At 38.2% G+C, this 18,635-nt stretch overlaps 2 protein-coding genes across 6 annotated transcripts in view; one reads left to right on the forward strand and one right to left on the reverse strand.

Moving 5' to 3' along the window:
- TRPM5 (transient receptor potential cation channel subfamily M member 5) overlaps positions 1 to 7,308 on the forward strand; it is a 55,691-nt gene extending 48,383 nt beyond the window's left edge. Inside the window, exons 20-25 of the mRNA XM_007422230.3 lie at positions 29 to 197; positions 1,727 to 1,905; positions 2,978 to 3,110; positions 3,912 to 3,984; positions 4,741 to 4,831; positions 7,151 to 7,308. Coding sequence (XP_007422292.1) covers positions 29 to 197; positions 1,727 to 1,905; positions 2,978 to 3,110; positions 3,912 to 3,984; positions 4,741 to 4,831; positions 7,151 to 7,233 — 728 coding nt within the window. The 3' untranslated portion in view covers positions 7,234 to 7,308. The remainder of the gene's footprint in view (positions 1 to 28; positions 198 to 1,726; positions 1,906 to 2,977; positions 3,111 to 3,911; positions 3,985 to 4,740; positions 4,832 to 7,150) is intronic.
- Positions 7,309 to 7,899: 591 nt separating this feature from the next.
- TSSC4 (tumor suppressing subtransferable candidate 4) lies at positions 7,900 to 13,433 on the reverse strand. Of its 5 annotated transcripts, XM_007422228.4 has the most exons (4): positions 13,297 to 13,433; positions 12,114 to 12,225; positions 11,514 to 11,584; positions 7,900 to 10,322 (listed from the first exon to the last, which is right to left on the reverse strand). In XM_007422228.4, exon 4 carries the CDS (start codon positions 10,229 to 10,231, stop codon positions 9,179 to 9,181), a length of 1,053 nt encoding a protein of 350 aa, XP_007422290.2. In that variant the 5' UTR covers positions 10,232 to 10,322; positions 11,514 to 11,584; positions 12,114 to 12,225; positions 13,297 to 13,433; the 3' UTR covers positions 7,900 to 9,178. The 5 variants fall into 5 exon arrangements, with proteins under 5 accessions (XP_007422290.2, XP_015746477.2, XP_088002176.1 ...); XM_015890991.3 differs by lacking the exon at positions 11,514 to 11,584; XM_088146050.1 differs by lacking the exon at positions 11,514 to 11,584 and having other exon boundaries at positions 13,333 to 13,354.
- Positions 13,434 to 18,635: the final 5,202 nt, after the last annotated feature.

Raw genomic sequence — 18,635 nt, forward strand, 5'->3', positions numbered from 1 at the left:
CCTCCCCTCCCCTCCCCTTCCACTACAGCATCTCGCATGGATTTTGGAAACTGTACATTTGGTCAGCAGAAGAACCAGACAGTGAATGACTTTTCATGTCCTAATGTCTACGCTAATTGGCTGGTCATAATTCTCTTAGTCATCTTCCTACTGGTTACAAATGTACTGCTTATGAATCTCTTAATCGCCATGTTCAGGCAAGTATAAAATGAGGGTATGCAAGGAAATATAAGAAGCCTTCTGTGCAATGGCCACAGATAAAATATATGAAGAATGCACACTCCTTGGGGGTTGTCTTTCTTTTGTGTGTAATAGATGGAATTCAGAAAAGGTTTTGTGCAGACAAGCAGTAGAAAAATAAACACACTGATAGTGCAGTTATATATCCATTCTGAAATAATTCCTGTTGAGTTTAATGGGATTTACTTCAAGATAAGTGTGTGTTGGACTGACACATTAATGGTCTGCTTGCTTAGCACTCATTTCAATGGAATTTGGGTGTTCCAACTTTCTCATGAAAAGAATTGCTGATACAGTGAGTGTGGTTCTTGAGCTATATAAAATAAAGATTTTCATTAATGAAATGTTTAGCCAGAAATATGTTTTTTAAAAAAGCAGACTCTTGATTTCTATTACACACCTCAGTTCAGTATACAAAAATGCTCTAATATAACAGAGAGCAACACCTTCAGAGGGAAAATCTCTTTGCTAAGCAGCACTATCACACTAATATTATTGAGCATATTATTAATATGTTTAAATATAATGTTACATTTGCAAAGTTTAAGTTCTTAATAATGTTGCACATGTTGTACAATAGCTAATTGTGCAGATAGTTAAATAAATAGTCCTATCTCTGGAAATAATCTATTTAAGTTTATTGTCTCTGGATATTAATAAGCAAGAATTTTTTATAGCTTATGTGGAGTTCTAGACATTTGCCTTCATAAGACCTTTTATGAAACATACTTGCCATCTTGGGAGTTTTCAAAATCCACTGAAAATATTCACCATGACCTCACCCAGCCAAGAGATACAATGCAATGTAGCAGGACAGCCTTCCTCAGACAGACAGAAGGGCTATTGATGTGATCTTTCTGGTCTATTCATGTGATCATATGATCTCTGCCGATCTGGAAGTCCTAAATGCTCAACATGTTTCTTCCAGTAATTGGGTGATATACCTTTGAAACACAGAGCACCTTTTCACCAAGCCTAAGAAAGAAAACATAAAGTTTTGTCTATTTTAAACCAACAGACATAACAAACACTAAACCAAATTCAGCTTAAAATATTCTATAGTCACTTGAAATAGCTATTCTCAGCTAGCAAATGGAAGTATTTGTTAAAGATGTTAAATGCTTGGATATTCCCTAAATGGCACTTGAAATATAAAACAAGCTGATGAACGTTCACACAGGTATTGGGAGAGATTTTAACAAAAAATAAATAATGGTGAAATTGTTTCAGGTGTAGTCTCATTTGTCCTATGCCTCAACTACATCAATGCTTGAAGGTTCACAGGAATATTTTGCTGCTTTCAGGCATGATACAAGACTCATTTTCAATTCAGATCAAACTCAGTACCCAGAACTGCCCTTCCAAATAACTACAATAATAGATTAGCATGTTTCATATTTATCAAATTCATTTTATGTCAGCAGAATCCAAACTTGTTCACTGTTAGAGAATGAGATATGTTGATACAACCCTTCTTCCTTTTAAGTTACACTTTTCAGGTTGTTCAAGGAAATGCAGACATCTTCTGGAAATTTCAGCGATACAAATTGATTGTTGAATACCATGGTCGTCCTGCATTTGCTCCTCCTTTTATCATTATTGACCACATTAAACTATTTCTTACATGGATCTTTAAGAAGACAGAACACAAGAAAGAACATCTGGGTAAGGTGTAGGCAGAGGGTAAGAACAAGCTGAGGCCAATTCATGCATATATGAGAGTATTCTCTGCCAGTGCTTACTTTTACCCTTTTAGCATGGGAAAGGATAGAAAGTTTGGCTAGCTTCTGAATAGTGTTTTGAAAATCAATTTCATGCAATAGTATAGTTCATTTCTATATAATTAGCTGTGGGTTAGTATTTTTTTTAATTAAAATGTTGTAAGGATGAATAACCTTCTCCAATATGGTGCCTTCCAGATGGTTTGTAATCCAGAGTATCTGGGTCATTAATTGTTGAAAACTGCATTAAAATGGCATTATTTGTGATTACAGTAAAACAAATTAGTGTTAAAAACAAAATTGAATTAAAAATTAAATTTAACTAATTAAAAAAATAAAAACTCGTTTCTTAAAAATATAAAGTCAATAGCAACTATTACTGCTGTAGCATAGAGAACAAATGATGAATATCTGCAAGATCCAAAGTTACACATGCAGACTACTTTGCTGTATCCCTCTCCAGGAGATTCTCCAGTTCTACTGCAAGTAGATTAAAAACATGATTCCACATTTTAAATCAACATAGGACAGTTGTCTACATCAGGGCTGTGAGGGAGCACTCAGCATGGAAGTTAAGGATGCCCACAAATCCTCCAGGGTAGGGATGGAAATTTGTGTGTGGAAACAGCTCGACCACTGACGCAAACAACTCTTTTTTCCTAAACTGGGGATGCAGGAGTGGGGTCCTGTATCATGCATGCATTGTCTTACTGAACTTCTCAGCTTACAAGGAACAGCAACATGTCAGCCATTACACTTAGACTAAGAGGTCCCTTTCATACTCCCATTCTTAAAATGTATCTTCAAGTTTAAGAGAGCTCTAGGAATGCTAAACTGGGCATACAGCATTACTGGGGTGTATTCAATGTTCTTTTGATTGTAGCTTCATGTTGAAACTCTATAGAAAACCAATAATAGTGATAATTTTGCTATATTCTGGTTTTGTCCCCCCACCCTCACCCCCTTTGGCAACCGCTTCCCTCCCCTGCCCCTGATCTAACCTTCCCTTCCTTCAGAAAGAGATCTTCCAGAAGGTCTGGATCAAAAATTAATAACCTGGGAGGTGCTACAGAAAGAAAATTACCTGGCAAATCTGGAAACAAAGAAAAAAGAAAGCAATGAGGAAAAGCTGAAGAAAATGTCAGACAAGTAAGTATACATGGTTCAGCAAGTAAAACGTGGTTTGGTAGTAATTAAAAAGCAAGCAACGTATTTATAATAGTCAGCAGCAAACATTTTATAATGGAAGGATGGCTTTATTTATTTTGTTATCATTCTCTTACTTTTTGCTCATTTCCCTTTCTTCTGGAGTTGTTAACTGCACCCCCCCACATGCAACTTAATCCAACATTGTTGTTCTTCAATCCAACCCATGCTAGTGATGAACTGCAGATGTGTACAAACAGATTCTTCCCTAAGTGATATGGGTAATTCCAGCATTCAAAAATGTACACACGTTATTTGGAATAGAGCCCTTGCATGAGAATGACAGGAATGGCATTAATACAAGTCATTCTTTGTGTTTACCTAAGCTATGATGTAGAGATGAACAACACAGATTCTAATGTCTTATTCCAATTCGGACACACAATGTCTCCCATAGGATCACTGAAGGCTATAGGTTGACTTCTGACTAGGTCAGGATTGCACAGAAGTGTCAACTGTTACCTCCATGTAGAATCTATGTACATGGAATTTGAGCAGCAGATAGCGATCACTCAAGAACACTATCTGCAAGAAGATAGGAGTTAGTAGGTGGATGGATTCAATCTTGCTGTCCATTTCCTAGAAGGATGACTAATTATTAATTCGCTGAAATTATCTGCAGTAGAAACTATCCTGAACATGTCTTGGATGTTTTTTGTGTATGCTTTAATGAGCTCTTCAGGACCTCCTCTAATGACAACTTTCTTGTTCTGACTCTATTGGTGTTTGTTTATTTTAAAACAGGGTGGACAACCTTTTAAAGAATTTTAGTGGCCTAAAAGAGCAAGAGAAACAGCTTAGATCTTTGGAGTCACAAGTAAGAATTCTACTTTTCATGCTTCAGCAGCACAATTTTTTATTTCTTCATACATAGTAACATATATATCATGGATTAAATTGTACAGTATATGTTTACAAGATTAACTTTCAGAAATCATGCCAGGATAGGATTTCATGCCCTAATATTTTTTTGTTTGGAGCATGTTTAGGTGAGGGGGATAAACAATAGTTTATGGCCTTCTCTGGAAGGAGGAGACTTCATTGAAGTTTACAGACATTATGAAAACACTACTATAAAATGTAGTCTGTGGCATATAATCATCTGCCCTTCTCTAGTGGGGGAAACCTCTAATATAATTCCAGATTGTTTTTCATTTGTCTTGACTTTGTTAAGGACTTTCTTTGCTCTGTTGAAGCAGAATAACAGGTATACCTTCAAAATCTCTTATATTCCATTCAAATGACACTTCTGGATTGTAAACCCAATGCACAGTTCATAGATTCAAGGGTCTCAATGTAACAAAAGAGCTAAGAAGAAATGTTGCAAAAGCAAATATACTGTATATGCAGCTATCTAGAAGTAAACCTACTGAAGGGTCAACCCTTAGTAAATGGGTAGAGGGTTTCAAAGTCCAGCCTATGGCCGCATTCTCAGATTCTATGACTGCATCACAAAAGAAAAACGCTATGCCGTCAGCTTTGCTTCCACAGATCTTTTCTATAATTAGCATTATAATTATGGTATGTCATTTGAATAGTAATGGGATCCAAATAACTTGTTTTTATTATGCAGATTAGCTATTGCACAGTTATGCTTTCTTCAGTGGCAGATGCCTTAGTGAAAAACAGCTTATTTTTCAACAAGCCAACTCTGAACTATACATGTGAGTAATGTGCTGACAAAGATTTCGTGGGTGGGGGTGGGGGAGGAAGGCAAAACAGTAAAAAAAAAAAAAAAAAAAGACTAGATAGCAAAGTCCATAAAAACTAATACACAACTTATACCAAATTGCTGTAGAAGAGTCCATAACTGCTAAGAACAACATTGGCTGTGAGTTGTCACATATTGTATTAAATCATAATGCAGTTTGCTTGGTTTGGGCTGTGTTTTATGAATGCACCATTTTAATTCATGCTTAACAAGTTTGTTTATTTATTTATTATTAAATTTGTATGCCGCCCATCTCCCCCCAGTGGGTGACTCTGAGCGGCTCACAATTAAAATCAGAAACCCCATCAACAATTAAAAATCCCCCATAAATAACTAATCCATTAAAAATCAAATCTAAACAAACAAATCTAAACAAAGTTGTGCCAACAAAACAAACTATACTTTATTCAATAAACTATGGGTAAACAAGCCATGGCCCTTAGGAATGTGTAGACCTTGTTATTTCCTTAATCATTATATTATAACAAAAAGCCACAAGGATGTAATAGTTAGGAACTTAAAATCTTGCCATGCTCTTGCCTGGCTAGGTAGCTCACAGCAAACCCGCTTTACTCCACCTCAACCTCCCATGTGAAAATATGGGACGAAGGTGGGCATGCAGCACAAAGTGACCTCTTCATGCCAGCCACTTTCCCATTAGCCAAACTCATACTGCAAGGGCGTGGTGAGAATTAAGTGGGGAGAGGTGGGCGCATATACCACCGAAGCAACTTGAACAGAGGACAGCACAACAAATAACATAATCGAGTGTCTAGCTTTAAAAACTCATTTTAAGAAAGACTGAGACATTCAAATGTTGAATTTCGACATTTCTACAATTTATCTGATGGTGGTTGTCAGCAAGGTAGACTAGACTAGGAAACCAAAGTCATGCATGCAAATACTTTTATTATAAGGTTGTACTAACAGAATCTTACAAGTCTGAATGTGCTCCCTCCCTCCCTCCCTCCCTCCCTCCATCTTTGTGTGAACTAGGGAGGGTCTTGTCTGAGATACATTCTCAGGTTACAGTTCTGCCCTGGACTCAGGTTTCTTTTATCTGACCTTTGTCTTGGTTGTGGCTCATCCTCTGGTTCCTCAATGTTATTCCTTCTGCCCATTACAGCGGTCTAAGAAAGTACAGCCCATCTTGGGGCCTGGTTAGCTTCAGGAAGGCTCTTCCACTGTGTGCTTTCAGATGCTTGTTTCCACAGGAGTAACTTTGGAAGGAGAGCCAGTTTGGTGTAGCGGTTAAGGCACCAGCCTAGAAACGGGGAGACTCTGAGTTTTAGTCCCACCTTAGGCATGAAGCCAGCTTCGTGACCTTGGGCCAGTCACTCCCTCTCAGGCCTAGGAAGCAGGCAAGGACAAACCACTTCTGAAAATCTTGCCAGGAAAACTGCATGGACTGCTCCAGGCAGTTGCCAGGAGTCAAAACTAACCTGAAGGTATCAAAACAAAACAAACACTCCCTACCACCTTTGGACAGTCTTGTGACATCTTAAAACTTACCCAATTTCTTACAGCTACATGTTTTTCTGCATTAAAATGCATATGCCATACAATTATTAACTTACCACAAGGCTCCCTCAGGTATCAGTCTCAGCAGGCACAGAAGGGGCACTTGAATATCAAGCTTGGGATATTTAAGAATTGCATATAGGCAGGACAAGAAATACCCCAGACACAACAGCAGGAACTGGCCATACCAGTTAATTAATTTAATACCTGCTAGTGAGAAGGGGGAAAAAAAACCTCACACCCAGTTATGAGTATTATGATAGCTTAGCACAGAAGCTCCCAAAGTTTTGCCTCTTTTTGGATACGGAAGGCCTCAAACCTCCTTACTTCTCTTTTAAGCCAGGTAAAAATAAACACGTCTTGATAATACATGTTAAAATTAAGCACAAATGGACTTTCTTGTAACAAAAAATTAATGAATATGTAAATTAAGATAAAAATAGGTGTTTTCAACCTGATACTCAGGCAAATTGAGAGCAATCCTAAATGCATCTGTTGTAGTGGAATTTGGTCCATAAAAACATGCCAGATTAACCTTCAAGGATTGTACATCTATTGTTTTCCCATTATTGAACATCTCTACTGAAATGCATAGAAAACATATAAGAAAGGCTTTTCTTTTTTAATAAAAGACAAGCTAGCTTTGATAAGAGGAACTACAAGATGTAACTTGTTCAAAGCTTGTTCTGCTGCTCACTTTTTATAATAACCAATATTTTCATTTAAATTTTCATATGTTTCATAAATACAGGCACTGATCAAATGGCTGTACCAGAAAAAGAAGATGGGGTAGACACCAGTCAGTTTGACAATGTGATGTACATAGATAGCTGATTGTAACAGATCAGATACTTCTCTGTATAATTTTGTCAGCTCAATTAATGGATCTTTTTTTTAATGTCAGAGTACTGCTGCATCATAACTACATAAAACTTTCCTAATTTTAACATTGTATCCAATGTGCTTTAGAAGACTGTTCATTTTCAGTAACCCATCTACCTGAATCTCAAAAATATTACCTGTGTTTCTAATTCCAATCTGCACCATTAAAATAAATCTTACATTATGTATGACTCTGCAAATTCATTTAGACCAGACCCTTCCAATAATATTTTTTATAACCAAGCAACATTTATATAATGTACCTTGTGTATTTTCAAATTATTATACTTCCTGGATACAGTTGTACGTAGCATTCATTGATCTTCTTCCCGTTTTGTGCTTTTCTTCTTGAAATTAGCCCTATTACTAGTGTAGAATTTCCGATCTTAGTTTCCACTGATCAATCCACATGGGTTAACAGTGCTACAGCTTCATTACCTTTATTTCTTTAGTGCCATTAGATTGCAAAATAGTTTCAATCCAACTATACAGGTAGTCCTTGTTTAGCAACTGCCTCAAACAGCGACTGCAGTTACAATGGTGATAAAAAAGTAGCTTTGCGACCAATCCATACATTTACAACTTTTGCAGGTCTGTAAAGCAAAGAAAAGCTGAAGTAAGATCATAAGCACCGTTGTGGTTTCACTTAGCAACTGTTTCACTTAATGACTGAGTTGCCGCTCCCAACTGTAGTTACTAGATGAGGACTACCTGTAAATAGTAATAAAAACCAATGTGTGTATTTATGACCTTGACAACAATGCATGCCAGAGTGAGAGTAACGCTGACATAGCTGTACAAGAGAACTTTATCTGAATGAGATGGCAGCAGCCAGTAATCTTTGTAGTCTCTCTCTGTCACATGTTCACCTAGCAACCATTTCACTTAACAACCAAGTCGTTGGAACAGAATGCAGTTGCTAAATAAAGACCGGGTTTACTTCACCCACTAAAGTGGCTAACCATCAAAGGTTAGCATTAGTCAATGAAAAGATGAACATCTTGTTTCCTTATATGCAAAGGCAGAAAGTGTGAACAGAAAAGGTATGATGAACAGAAAAAGGGTATGGAGGGGTATCATAAAAGGGTAGAGAGGGAAATATAGTTAGCTCTTGACACAAATGGCTAGTTGTTAACACAGAGACACAAAATTCTGAACCAAGTGAAGCAGTCATTCCCAAGTTTTATTGACACCAAAAAATATGAAAAGGATGTTCTGCTACAAAGCCTATTTTAAGCTCCTTTATTCCTCACAAACCCAATTAGGCTGACACGAATCCCTGTACTTTAGGAGCAGCTCTCAAAATGGAGAAAAAAAACTTTAGTTGTCAGGGAAGTTGTGGCAATTCAACAGTCTGATCCAATCAAGTCCAGGTATGGATTTGTTGGCTATATTTAATTTTAGAAATCATCTCTTCCAATTCTGTAAAACTTTTCCTATGATCTTAACATATAGTATGTTTACATCTCCTCATCTCTACCCAAGCAACATATGAGTTGTCATTTTTCGTACTCTTAATTCATGGTGTGAAATAATATTGGTTAAACCTTTGCCTCAGCTACAGTAAACAGACAAATCTTGCATCTCATCCACAGGACATGTTTTGTCAGTTATGAGTTCATGGAGATGCTAATATTTAGTCACAAGTTTTGGTATTAATAGCCGAGACTTACTTCATAGGCAGAAACTCTGCAGGTATTGTTGGACTATCTCAAAGCAAAATGTCTCATAATTTTTACTGTTGGAAAGGGTTTCATTGGAAAGGGCAAAGTTACAAGTACTTTAAGTCACAGCTCCAAGCATGTTAAGGGAAACAAATTGCCCAAATTCATGCAAATGATGAAGAAAATATTTTGCATAAGCAATCACTGGGAAAAGACAAATATGTTTCTGGCTTTTAGGATTCGTCTTCTTCTTCATCATGGTTAGCTTTGGGTCGCAAATGTTTCCTACTCCTTTTCTTGCTACCATGGAACCCCACGGTTGCCATCACATTCTCTTCATGCACCTCTGGAAAACCTGTGTTGGCTGTTTGAGGACCTAGTTCTTCTAATTTCAGCTGCTCCCAATCTTCCACTTCTTTTACTCTGCTCCCTAAGGGATCTACTACCATTATATCACCTTTATTCTGGGCATCCAAGTTACACAAAGGCCTTCCTTTGACCTCTTGGTTTGCATTAATAATGTTGGCCTCCTCCTTTTCCTCTGTTGAAGCTACTCTTTTTCTTTCTGACCTGTCTAAGCCTGCCTTTGTGGGTTTGGTAAAGACAATTCTTCCTGCACCAGAGCTAGAAGCATCCTGGTTGAAAGATGGTGTATAATTTTCAGGACATGTTGAGCTTTGTTCCTTTCTACCCTTCTTCAGGCCACTCAGGAACTCCATAGCAACTGATCTGTTGGTATTATCACTACATTCTGCAACATCCTCCAAACTGTACTTGGTCCAGCGTTCTGGATGGGCCACATAATCAGGAACTGCTGGAGAACTTTTTTTAGATTGAATTGGCTCATGTTGTCTTCCAAAGCTTTCCACAGGCATCTTGTTTGAAATGCTGGGTGGCGGCAGAGGGCGTTTAAACTTTCTATCAATGACACTGTCTTCAGCCATCAACGGCACTGCCTGCTTGGCTGCTCCTTCCAGACAATCAAAAATGTTCTGGCTGCGCTGTGAAAAGCTTGAACTCATGCCTTTCAAATGAAATGGCTGAACAAATGATTTTTGGCTGCTGTGCAAAGCGTCACCACTCTTATTTGATTCATAATCCACATCATCTGAAGAAAGGGGCTCCTCAGGGGATTCAGCATCAACTTCAGCATTGCCTGCAAACTCAAAATCTTCTGAATCTGAGTCACTCAGGGAAACTGTATCTGAGGGAAGGATGCCTTCATAATCTGTGGCCCCACCAGTCACTAAACCCACAAAGGGTTCGCCTGCACCTTCATCTCCCATTCTTGGTAATTACTTGTTTATACTACCTTGACTCGGGTCTTTCTGCAGCCAAATATTTTTTTTCAGCTGTTTTTCAGAGGGTGTTTAAAGCCTAGAACAAAAAGGAACAGTTAAATGCAAATGTGTAAAGACACATTATTCACAACCGCTCCTTTATTTACATCAAGAGATTCAAGACCAAAAGCTCCAAGACTTTAAAACAAAAAGAAGAGAGAAAACAATTAACATAGGCATTTTAATTTAATCTATTATATCAGCTTGGATCACTCTTGTTTTTATAAACAACATTGATATTGTATAAGTAGAGTCTATGTAGATTCTATTATAAGATTTCTTGTGATGTTATGTGATTTTTTTCTATTTATTTTTAAATGAATCTGTAATCCTGTAACCTGCCACATTATTATGGTTTTCCAAGATAGAGTACAAATTCTAGCCTATTTCTGCTATTCTTTCTAGATTAAATGCCATCAGTGCATCTCCTTTTACAAAGTGCAAACATCCAGTAATCATACTTTTGGAGCAACTCTCAGCTGGTCAATTTTTAGTGTTTTAGATTTCAGCCCAGAGAACAGAATTTAATTTTAATTAAGATTTTGTTAAGAGTAGTAGGCTACCTATCAGTACCAACCTACCAAGAATTTACATTAAAGATCAGCTGCCTTAAATACAGCAAAGTTCTTGCTTACAAGAAATAAAATGTAAAAAACAAGCTGAGGAAAACTATGATCTACTGCAGAATACTATCGAAAACTGTGAGACAGAATAAAAAAACTTAATAATAGTAAATAATCTACAGTTATCATATTTTGCTTTTTGTTTGAAGTTAGAGATAATATTTAGTATAAACTAGTGGCTTCTTTGGTAAATTATGTGTTCCGTTTTCTGCACCTGTAATGCAATAATTTCTTTGCGCTGATGTGGGAGCCATTACCACTTAGAAGGATTGTGCACAAGTCCGGAACATAAAATGGCTTCATTTTGTTTTGACAATTCTCTAAAATGGCTTCCAAAATGATATTTGGTGCTCCAAATTAATTACAATTCTGTACTACTTTTGTGTGTAGACAAACATTAGGTTTGTTGGGACAGCTACACGCTATTCTTGAAGCCTGAAGGCTTTTTCAGGTACTTAAGCATGTTTAGTAGCCCAACAGCACTAATTCTTATTCTTTAGTGACAGATTCCCCAACATGGGAAAACTATATTTGACAAAGAGCTGTACCAGAATGTACTTTATGGTGATGGTAAACAGGCATGGAAGAACCTTCTAGCCACTCACCATCTGGAGTTTGAACCAGTATTCCATCCTCTGGGTCAGTAAAAGCCACCAAGGTTCTGAGATCCTGTACCCTGGCAGTAAGAGGTTGGACATATCATCAGCGCAATCAAAAAATGTGGAGTTGCAATTTTCTAGTATATCAATAGTACTTGTCATTTTGGTAAGTGTAGTCTCTAGCTCTGCAATGTTATCATCTGCAAATAATCCTTTTAAAACTAGAAAGCAAAGATATTTATTTTATTTATTAATCCAATTTATATCCAGTGGAATTTTTGGGTAGCTATATATTATTGCACATTAGGCACCGATATCAGGTACTGTACCTCAGTGTTTGACTTACACAGCTACTTGATCTGTAAGACCATTTAAAGCATCACTAACAACAAAATAACCCAATTAAACCACCCAAGCATAAGAATATAATTGGAGGAGAACAGAAAGAAAAGAAGCAAACCCAACTTAAGAGCTTTGTTTTTCAGGCACTAAGAAAAGTAGAGTAAAGAAATGCACATTACAGCTTCTTGTTTCTCTCTCTGATCCATTCACCTCCTCCCCACAATTGGGCAGTAAATAAAATTGTTCCAGAGAGAAAAGACTCACAGGATGTTTGCAGCAATCTGATTGCAACATAATTCAGACATAATGGCTTTTCTGTGACTGGAGAAGTCCCCATCAAAATCTTCCATAGTTGTCTTGGTCCTTGCTATCTCAACTGTGGGAAAGCCAAAGAGCATATTATCTTTTTCTTTCCCATCAAGCTTGTTATTGAAGTAAGTTAAGTTCCTGTTTTTATCCTTATTTTAAAAGACAGACTTAACAAATATATTTCTGATGGGCCTGAATCCATGACTGCAACATGTCCACAGCTTTCATGTCATTTTGGGCAGGTAAGAGGAAGTGAGAAAAACATTAATGGGGGAACAAAGCATGTCTTTCTTACTAGGAAATTTTTTTTTAAGGCAATGAGGTTTATATATCAGTTATCCTCTGCTACAGAGATATTAATGTTCAAATCTAAAAGAAGAAAGCAGGCTGGCTTGCCAGACATATATGAATATGCATTTGATAATCAATGATCAATCACTAAGAATTCTACTAAAAAAGCTATTTATAATGGGAAAAACAGCCCTTCCCCAATTTAAAAACCATACCAGTTACAAGGGGGAAAATATAAAATAAATGAAAAGCGAGTTAAGGATCTGTTATGCAGTAGTTATTATTTATATGAGCAGGGCCACCTAACTATATGAATGTTACCATAGATCTGTTAGACGCTTTGGACACTTCAACGGGCAAAGCATTATGGTTATCATGACTTCCTAGAGAAAGGGGATGTTTCTTCTCATATAAAATTATTGCCTTTCACCCTTGGGAACTGACTATATAATTCAAAGCAGGTGGCCTTTCCTTCCCTTCAGTCTTAGAAGTGACGGCAGGAAAAAATCTGAATCCACCAGCTTCGAAAAATTCACTGTCCCAAGAGGCAGGAAGAACAAGAGAAACTAGGTTTTTTTGTTTTTTGTTTTAAATACGTCTTATTAGCAACCGAGCCACAGGCTTAAAGAGGGATTAGGCCCACATCGTAGAGGGCAGGGCTATTAAAAGCCAGGCGACGTCGCGGATGGCCAGGCGCTGCAGGCAAAGGCCGGAAGACAGCGGTTGCTTGGGAAATTTTCTTAGGGCTTCTCGGCCACAGATCCTCTTCTCGCGTATCCTCCTCCCCACACATGCCGAGGACGCCTCCCCTCCACCCCGTATATCCACTAGACCAACGGCCGCTTACGCAGGTGTCCTTTCAGACGTGCGCGAAACTCCTCACCAGCAAGCACCTCCGTTTCTCCCGCCTGCGCGCGCAGCCCCACCGTTCAATTCCGGACTCGGAGCGCAGTTTCCGGCTTCGTTTTCCCGGTGCTTGATGGGTTGAGAAGTTTTCTCGCTCCGAAGAGGCCCGTGGAAGCCTACGTCGCTGTCGAAAAACTTGAACGACATATCCCAGAAGCCATTTCGCAGCTAAACCAAAATCCAACAAAAGCTCTCCCTTCAATTCTTTTCCCAATGACTTCTGGGAGTTGTAGTATTTTTTTTATTATCACCCAGCCGGAGTATCGACGAAGTCCCTTAACCGTGCAGAGAAAACTGTCATAGCTTTTGGAAAGTTTGTACAGCTTAGCTAAAAATAAGGGTACAACAAATGTGGTTTGCTGAATTTATTTTATTTCATTTCATTTTATGCTAGTGTTTGGAGAGATAGGTTAATTAGATTTAGGGTTATAGAAATGTCTTGGTTCAGTGGAGGATATATTTCTCTTTAATGATTATTTCAGCATCTATCCAGGAATTTACCTATGGATTTCATCAACCGAGGACTCAGATCTGGAAAATAGAAAGCCGCTGTGGTGTAATGGTCTAGAGTGGCACCAGGAGACCCAAATTTGAGTCCAGCTGTGGAAACTCATGGTTGGTTTTGTACAAGACATTCTCTCTCTCTCAGCCCCCCTCCCCAATCTCCATCACAGCGTTGTTATGGGGGGAAATGGGAAGAGGAAATGCCATATACGCTGCCCTGACTCCTACAGGCAGAATACAATTTTCTCACTGCTTCCTCATTTCAGAAACCCTAGGGACACAGTAGATGGCAACACCTAGCTGACCTTGGCTGATCTTGAAAGAGCTAAGCCAAGATGGACCTCCTTAATGATTGGATGGGGGAGATCACATCAGGAGATCACAGAGCTGTGGACGAGACTGTGAAGATGAAAAACCTGGAAGAAGGTTTCCACCTTTTTTATTTTGTTTGGCAACTGTATGGTGAAAAGTTCTGAAGATTGAAAAGTTTTGAATATGGTTTTGTGACCTTTGGATTGTCCTGATAAAGACATTGCTATAATTATGGATTTTGGATGAAGAAGACTGATGGCAATACAAGTTCAATCACGACATCAATTTCTATGTTGTGTTGTCATACTATATCTTGATAATTGATGCATGTTTCATATTCTGGAGATCAGCATCAACGATTTTGAGTCAGCTTCTAAAGCCTTATGAAATAAGTCACTGTCAGATGCAACCCCCATTCAAAATTTAGAGATCACCAATACATACTGGTTGTAATCTCTACCTCAAGATCTTTTATCAGGATTTTAAATAATAATACACTATAACATCAAGTTGTTCTGCTCTGTTCTCTGTTAACTCCAATCTGTGCAACACTGTAGACCACTATCTCACCTTCATGGTATATTTTTTCAATCTCTGCTCACATAGTTTTATTAGATAGTTTAATTTTCACAAGTGTAGGAAATATTAATGTAATTTTTACATATTTTTAAAATGCAAACATATTGATTGATTTTTCACATTTCTACTCAACTGCAATCCAGAGACTTTTAATGATTTATATAAAGTGTAAAACCAGATAAAATAGCCACAATATAACAACTATAAAAACAGTAAAACAACAACACCTGAACAGAAAATTACAAACAATAAAAATAAGAAATGAAAGTGGCATACTAAGATTAGGAGAAGGTTCTTTGGAACAATTCCTTGAAAGGATCCAACATGTCAACACAGAGGGGTGGCTAGCCTGATCTCAGCTGGGAGGCTGTTCCAGAGTTTCAATATTGTCACAGAAAAGCAGTGCCTTTTTGCTTTAGCCCCCTAAATGTGGGATCAGTAACAATTTCTCTCTGATCTCATTGGTCAGGTTGGGGTAGGTGGTCCTGCAGATATCCAGATGCCAAACCAATGCAGGGTCTGCAAAACTGGTGTCTTCTCAGAAATTGTAGTTTCTGAGCGGTTTTTAAGGGCAGCTCCAAGTAGAGTGTGTTACAGTAGTCTAGCCAGATGGTAATAAATTCATAAGTTAGTGTAGCTGGGTCCCCCTGGACCAGGTAGGGTCACAACTGATGCACCAGGTGAGCTGGGCAACAGAGAAACACAGTGTCTTCATAGCAACTTCAATACTCTGCTCTCAATTATTTAAATTTGAAAATACACAATATTCTGTTTTTTCTTCTTGTACTACTTTTTTCTTAAAGGCAGGGATAATGCTGGAAAATCCCTACAAAAATAACGTGGTCCTATGAAGCTTTTTCCGAAAGAGAAAAGCTTGTGGACCAAAGCTTTAAAAATAACCAGGAGATCTAGTCTGCTGAATATTTAGTATAGTGAAGAGTTGGATATACATCAGCAGGATATATAAACCAGATGGGTTAGTGAAGGTTCTCTGCTCCTGCAATGCGATGAAAGGCCAAATCATGTGATATCAATGAAGCAATTTATTCTGTATCCGGAATTCATTTGCAGCCTGTGATGTTCTGTGGCTGAGCCTGCTGATCACTGTGCCATGACCCTTTTATATTCTTTTTAGAAAATTTGATAACCAAATCTGATGTACTATACCAACATGAGCTTCATTAAGTGCAATAGCTGCTCCTAGTATGGTTAGGGGAAAAACAAGTTTAGACAGCAATTATAAGCATGCTTACTTGGTCACACCAAAATCAGTTCTCCTTATTTTTGAATCAGCCTTTCTAGAATTGCCCTATGGGTGCAAAATGGAGATGATGCAAAACAGGTTCTTCCGGCAAAGTAAGTTTTCCAGATGTCTACTGACAACTAGAAATACCGACCTGGTGGGTTTTAATGTGAGCTTCTTTCACACCATCCAGACTCTTATAGTCTCAAGGGATAGATATAGGACTTCTTCAATGTCTCCAGTTTGGTGACATCTCCACTGATGATGATGTGTCATCTGCATATTGATGACCCGCTCACCCCAAACTGATCACTCCAAGCAGTTTTATGTAGATTTTAAATAACATAGAGGGAGACCATGCAGCCCTGAAGTACTCCTTATGGGAGTTCCCAGAGTTTTCAGTGCTGAACCCCCATAACCATTGACTCGGGGAGGAAAAGAACCTTATAAAACAAACCCCAACTCCAGCCTCTGCAGGCAGTCTCAAAGAATACCATGGTTGATAGTATGACATGTCACCAACATCATGAGTGCCACACTCCCCCCATTTAGGTCCCGATGAATGTCATCAGTCAAAGCAACTATTGCCATCTCTGTCCCATAATCAGACCTGAATTCTGAGAGAAGATTCCAATACAAATCTTCTGTAGCTGATTTGCCCTCTTCTTAAACATCTTTATTAGGAAGATTAGGGGCTGGGCATCACTGCTGCCACACAGGTCTTTTAAGCCATAATGGTACTATTTGGAAACCCTTTAGCCCAAATGATGAGCATCTCCAACCTGGTGCCCTTCACATATTTTGAGATTTCCAAAGAATTCCTGGACCAACATTTAAAAACTGCATTGGTTGGGAAACTTCAGCACTGCAGTGCTTATATACCTGCAGGACAGATAGAAAGGCAGATTTAGTTAAACAGCTCATATAACAACCATCAGTAGTAAAAGTAAAAGATAAATGGAAGCATTGGACAACTTGACAAACCTATTAAAATGAGGTTTTGTTCTTCATGACAACCAACATTTTTCACTTTTTTGCAATTAAAAGATGGAAGCCTATAAGTGGGGATAATGGCATTCTTCTTCTGGATATAGCAATTTTCTCTGTATCATATAAGCTATTAAAGATACAAGGATGCATGGCAAAGACAAGCAAATGCAATGAGGGGCAGAGACTAACAGCCTTTAAGAAGCTTAGATAAAGAGGCTCTAGTATCTGGGCTGAGTCCTCAGCAAGTTCAAACTTTTAATTGATCTGAACTTCTGATTTAAAATGTAGAGATGCCCCTTGCTCCATTGTGAAATCAACTAAGTGATGTGGGCACCTTCTCAATCCGTGCCATTTTGATGTTGAAAAGCCACTACCAGAAAAGACACTTGATCTTTTGAACTGTTTCCAGGGTAGTTAATCTCCTTTAATAACTTCACTAAGCAAACAGCCTTGCTTGAATGTCTTAACAGTTGAGACAAAGGTGTCAACCCCATTTCTTTCCCTAATTTAGCAATTCAGTAGGAAGTGAAAATTAATCACACCACACTTTGCAACCTTCATTCTGATTTGGCATTTTGCTTACTTTTGCATTTCTCTTCTTTTTGATGACCTAAATCAAGGAAGAGAAGGTTAAGGGTTCAAGAGTAATAAGGACATTTAATGTTGAACTGACACAATAGCACAGATTTATAAGTATAATGTTTTTTAGTATTAGCAGTGGTAATATTTGGGGGGTTGTTACTGTGATAACAATGCAAGGGGATGTCCAGAAAGAAGCAAGAAGTCACTTCCTCCAAATGATATTTCAATGAGGAAAGCAAAGCAAAAGTTAGAGCCCAAAGTCCTCCTGGCTGAGATGGGCTGTCATAACTACTGACCCATGTGGTCAGAGGTTAAACAGAGTCAGGCCTGATTAGTTCCTGAGTGGGAAATCACCAGGGAATTCCAGAGCTATAAATGAGATAAGGAAGATAGCAAAAGTCCTGAAAGAAGGCACGGGAATCCTAACAAGTCAAAGAACATGTGGGTGGGACATGTGGTTTTTGCTGGGTACATCATCCCCACCCACCAAATTGTTCCCTTTATAGTACAGAATATTCTGTGGAATATAGTACAGAATGCCATTTCTCCATTTCTACTCTCCATTTCTATTTTGCTGCTGTTATGTACATAAAAGGGTTAAAGCTGGAACAACCAAAGGCCATCTCAGTTGGGACTGTCCATGCTAATTACCCACTGTATTGTTTCCAGTGGCTCTGGAAAGATCTGCGTCTTTCGATATAGCTACATAGGTAATATAAATTCAACTCTCTCTCTTTCTCCCTGTTTTTGCCTGTCTTTTATCCTGTTTTGCCATTAACTCAAATGTTTACTAATGTTTAATAAATAAACATGCTATATTTTTGCTAGCTGGACTGAATGGCATAGGTGTTTGGTCTGATCTGGATGGAAGGCTTGAGTGGGAGTGTGCTGGGTGCAAACTTAATTGGAAATTACCCATGATAATTCTCCATCTGTTTCCAGATTTGGGAACTGGGGAGTTTATCTGTTATAAATGGAGTCACACTCCCTCAGGAAGAACAGGTTGATAGTTTGAAGGTGCTCTTCAAGCTTTCATTGCCATTGGAGGCCCAAATGACCTCCATGGTTAG

Source organism: Python bivittatus, unplaced genomic scaffold (assembly GCF_059951505.1).
Source record: "Python bivittatus isolate LINGU-HERP-01145 unplaced genomic scaffold, Pbiv_v1 ctg000480_np1212, whole genome shotgun sequence".
Taxonomy (NCBI): domain Eukaryota; kingdom Metazoa; phylum Chordata; class Lepidosauria; order Squamata; family Pythonidae; genus Python; species Python bivittatus.